Source organism: Eleginops maclovinus, chromosome 21 (assembly GCF_036324505.1).
Source record: "Eleginops maclovinus isolate JMC-PN-2008 ecotype Puerto Natales chromosome 21, JC_Emac_rtc_rv5, whole genome shotgun sequence".
Classification (NCBI taxonomy): domain Eukaryota; kingdom Metazoa; phylum Chordata; class Actinopteri; order Perciformes; family Eleginopidae; genus Eleginops; species Eleginops maclovinus.
The window spans coordinates 467,501-472,500 of NC_086369.1; the positions used below are offsets into that span (position 1 = coordinate 467,501).

The window sequence follows — 5,000 nt, forward strand, 5'->3', positions numbered from 1 at the left end:
CTTTCATGCGCGCCTGCAGAGGAGGATTCTGGGTATTTTCCTTTTCCCGTCGTTTAATAAATTCTGTTCGGCTCGTCTCAGAGTTCATTACCGCTCCTGAGGCTGCACTACAGGTGAGTGGGGGAAGAAATGTGACAAACAGATATCACCGTGAAACTTCCCCCCTTCCGTCCTGACGTTAAGACAATACTTTTTAATATTACACGTTTTCTGAAACATAAAGTTTAAAATATGCAAATGAGGAGTTATCTCATTAAATATGCAGCTGTGGTTTCACTGAAGGATCAGGGGGATAGCATTCATAACACACCGTCAATACTGAGGGTGTGTGTGTGTGTGTGTGTGTGTGGGTGTGTGTTGGGTCGATAGCTCGTCTGATCTCTCCACACACACACACACACACACACACACACAGTTGAGGAGGTGTTTGTCGGTCACATGACCTGACACATACCCCACAATCCCTCTGGCGGCTAAACCCCTGATTGAACTGTCACTCAAAACACACACACACACACACACATACACACACACACACACACACACACACACACACACACACACACACACACACACACCCAGGTGAGCATTAACCTGAACATTTTACCTGATAACCACGCATCATTACACACGTATCCTACTTACTGTGTGAGTGTGAGTGTGAAGTGGGTCAGGAAGAAATAGAGCAGCACCACCGGGGATTCTGGGTAATAGAATCCAGGTCTGCCGTGATTCGCTGAAGGTCACGAATATTAATTAACTCGTTAACTCTTTCCTCCCTCGTTAAGAGATCAGTGTGTGTGTGTGTGTGTTTGTGTGTGCGTGTGTTTGTGTGTTTGTGTGTGTGTAACTGATCCTGGTTCTGTTTGACCCTCAGAACCCCCGGTACCCATTGCCCCCCCACAGCTGACAGCGGTGGGCGCCACCTACCTGTGGATCCAACTTAACGCCAACTCCATCAATGGAGACGGACCAATCATCGAGAGAGAGGTGAATCAATTAATGACAGACTCTTAACGAGATGAATATCAGAGCCTTTAGCCCGACCCCTGTCTGACCCCTGCAACTCCATGACTGCCAACTGAAGCTGTAACGTTTTGTGTTCAGGTGGAGTACCGCACGATGTCGGGCATGCTGATCGACACCACCCCGGTGGATAAGCCGACCCATAAGATCGGACACCTGGACCCCGACACCGAGTATGAGATCAGCGTGCTGCTGACCCGGCCCCTGGACGGAGGCACAGGAAATCCCGGACCCCCGCTGAGGGCCAGGACTAAGTGTGCAGGTGAGTCACCTGTCCGCTAATGGGACTGCTAGCAGCTAACAGCTAACGGCTACCCTCTCACGAGCTCATTAGCCGCTAATGGGGGAGTCATTAGCATAGCGTTAGCGGTAGGCAGTGTTAGCACTGAGCTCATCAGGTGGCTAATGGCTAACGGGAGGTCGTTAAGGCAGCGAGGCTTCATTAGCTGCTAATGGCTACAGTGTGTGTGTGTCTGTGTGTGCGCGTGTTGGTTATTAGCAATTAGCGCGCTAATTACATAGGTGCTGGAGTCAGACTGCAGATTTCATTTCTCTCTGTTCAGCTGTTTGTTTTTTAAATGACTACTCCATCAGACTCGGACGGCTGGCAGTATTTTATTTGAGATACTTTCATAGGCTTGTTTTCACAAATTCATCCCTAAAAATAGGCCTTCATACACATTAGGACATACATACATACACACACTCACACACACACACACACACACACACACAAACACAGATGTATACAGTCTGCTGCAGGGTGTGTGTGCAGCGGTGTCCCTGCAGATGTTCTACAGCTCTGTGATCTCCGTCCTGTCTCAGCACGTTCTGCTCAGACCTGCAGTGACACGCTCTGTGACCTGTCTGTGGTATGTTCCATAAACACTGCTGCGTACCACCCCTCTAACACCCTCTAACACCACATACCTGTCTGTCTCTCCGCTGCAGACCCCTCCCTGACACACACACACACACACACACACACACACACACACACACACACACACACACACACACACACACACACACACACACACACACTCCCTGGTTTACTGAGATTATTTTGCAATTTATATCAAGTTAAATACCTCTTATATAAGTTAAGAGGTATTTCTGAGGTGCTCGATGAGGTTGCAAAGGTTTTTGATGGGTAATAGAAGGCCTTCATGAGGTTCTCGAGGTGCTTGATGAGGTCTTAGAAATCTTTGATAAGGTTCTGGAGGTCATTGAAAAGGTTTGGTGGTCTTCAGTGAGGTTTAAGAGGTCTTTGTTGAGGTTATGTTGGTCATTGATGAGGCTTTATAGGTTGTTGATGAGCTGTTGGTGCTCTAAGATAAGGTTCTAGAGGTTGTCGATAAGTTAAAGAGTTGAGAGGCTTTTGATGAAGCTATATAGGACATATGCGGTTCTAGATGTTTTGTTTTAGCTTAGAGGTGCTTGATGAGGTTCTCTGGCTTGTTGATGGGATTGATGTGCGCTATGATGAGGTTCTAGAGTTTCTTGTTGAGGCTTTTGGAGGCTCATGGTTCCTTGATGAGAATGGAGTCTCTTCAGGATGCTGCCGGGTTCCACTTCAGTAACTAAACCAGTCTGTCAGTCTGATTGTTCCTTTGTTGTAACCTCCTCCCCTCTGGGACTGTCAGTTGATTAAAACAAACGCTCCTCTGGGACCAGTGGCAGGAAACATGAAGGAGGAGAGGAGTGTTTGTGTGTGTTTCAGTGTGTCAGTGAGCTCCGCTGCCTGTCAATCACACACACACACACACACACACACACTCTCTCTCTCTGTCAGTGCTCAGTGTGATGATGTTCGCTCTGATAACTCGTCTCTGTCGTCTCAACTCTCTTTTATTTATTCATTTTAGTCCAAATAAATTATAAACCATATTCTGTGTGTGTGTGTGTGTGTGTGTGTGTGTGTGTGTGTGTGTGTGTGTGTGTGTGTGTGTGTGTGTGTGTGTGTGTGTGGGCGTGTGTGTGTGTGTGTGGGCGTGTGTGTGTGTGTGTGTGTGTGTGTGTGTGTGTGTGTGTGTGTGTGTGTGTGTGTGTGTGTGTGTGTGTGTGTGGGCGTGTGTGTGTGTGTGTGTGTGTGGGCGTGTGTGTGTGTGTGTGTGTGTGGGCGTGTGTGTGTGTGAGTGTGTGTTTAATAATACATCAGTGTGTCCATCAGACAAGCTTTAGGACTTAGCGCTCGGCGAGGCGACGCAGCGTGGTGGCAGATAAACAGGAAGTCGCTGCGAGGGCTCAGCATTTAAAATTCTGCTTCTATATTTCATACCAGAGAACACAGTACCAGATTATGCTCAATAACAAATAAATAAATAACAATACAAAAATAAATGTGAGTAGAGTTCATTTAAAATAAAGAAAAATAGTATACAACATAAATGCAGTTCATTTTTAGAAATGAAATAAATGAAATGATATTTATATATTTATTCAATTCAATTAAATACTAACGAGTGACTTAAAAATATATATTTATATATATATATATATTGCAATTACATAAATATAATTGCGGTCCATTTCAAATAAATTAAAATAAAAACAAATGAATGTATTCAATTTAAAAATAACTGAACCAGTTCATTTAACAATTTCATTTTCATTTGGAATAAACATTATTTTAACTAAAAGAAAACATTTATATATAATATTCTTTTGGCTCATTCAGATGGATGATTGAGTAGAGATTACTGCAGTAAAAGTACTTATACTACATGTAGAAATACTGCATTAGACTCTTATACAATAGAAGTATCTGTACCAAAATAAAAAAGCAGAATAATTTACATTTCTTATTATTTTAATGACCTAATATGGAAAGTAAATACTCTTAAGGCTAAATATAAATGTGTTTTCTACCTTTTACATACAGTATGAACTGGATATGAATCCACACACACACACACACACACACACACACACACACTGACGTCAGCATTGGTCATGGAAACTAAAAGCCTGTTTTTCTGTCTGTGTGTGTGTGTGTGTGTGTGTGTGTTAACATCCATTAAAGTGTGTGTGCTGTTTGTTGAGGCTTTCAGAAAACAGGGAATGAATATTTCACTCCTTTCTCTCTTTTCACCTCGGATGTTCACGCTCCGCTCAAACCTCTTTACTCTCTTTATTTATATCTTCTTATTTATTTCTCTGTCTCTGCTTTTCATTTGGTTTGTCCAAATCTGAAGAGGAAAACTTATACAGATATATCACATTTCTCTGTCTTTAATAAACCAACATTAGTGATATTTAGTAGATTAAATGAATTAGAACTAAAGGCTGTGTCTGAGGAAGTTTTTCTGTCATTTTAAGGTTTCTTTAAGCACTTTATTCATATTTAATGTTCAAAAAAGGAAACTTTTAAATCAATTTATCATCAGATATTTATTTTTTTAGCAATTCCTGATAAATTGCTGCTCAAAAACAGTTCATACAGCTACATTTCCATACTGTATATATAAACACGCAATTCAAAACACGAGGTAATAAATAGTTGTATTTGTAGAAGACATATTCTGCTCACTTTAGCCGTTGATTGGTCAACTGCTTACAGATGTCCCGCCCCCTTAGCCTATCAATAGGAGCCAATAGCCATAGTGATGTCAAGACAGATTTAGTTACATAATATAATGAATGATCTAGCTAAGATCTTCCTCGTTTTAAGTTGTCATTCATTTTGGCTGAATTATTTAAATATTGTAATTGTTTAAAAATATGACATGGTTTAAATGTCAGTAAATATGGAGCAGGGCTTTAAAGAAGGACACACCAATAAAGAGGCTTGAATACGGAGTGGAATAATAGAACACAGAATAACTTTATTAGTATTCATGCTTAAAGATCAGAGTATATTGATCCTGATGTTCCTGTGGTTCCAGATGCTTCTGAGTTTCTGACGAGAATCATCCATCACTGGCACCCCTCCTCCCCTGTCCTCCCCCATCCTCCCCTTTCCCTCATATTAA

The 5,000-nt window shown here is 42.0% G+C and overlaps 1 protein-coding gene across 1 annotated transcript in view; it reads left to right on the top strand.

The window, feature by feature from the left end:
• The window catches only part of LOC134884048 (receptor-type tyrosine-protein phosphatase mu-like), an 84,996-nt gene that overhangs the window by 34,630 nt on the left and 45,366 nt on the right, over window positions 1-5,000 (top strand). Inside the window, 2 exon segments of the mRNA XM_063912646.1 lie at window positions 878-990; window positions 1,108-1,288. Of these exon segments, the coding sequence (XP_063768716.1) occupies window positions 878-990; window positions 1,108-1,288 (294 nt within the window).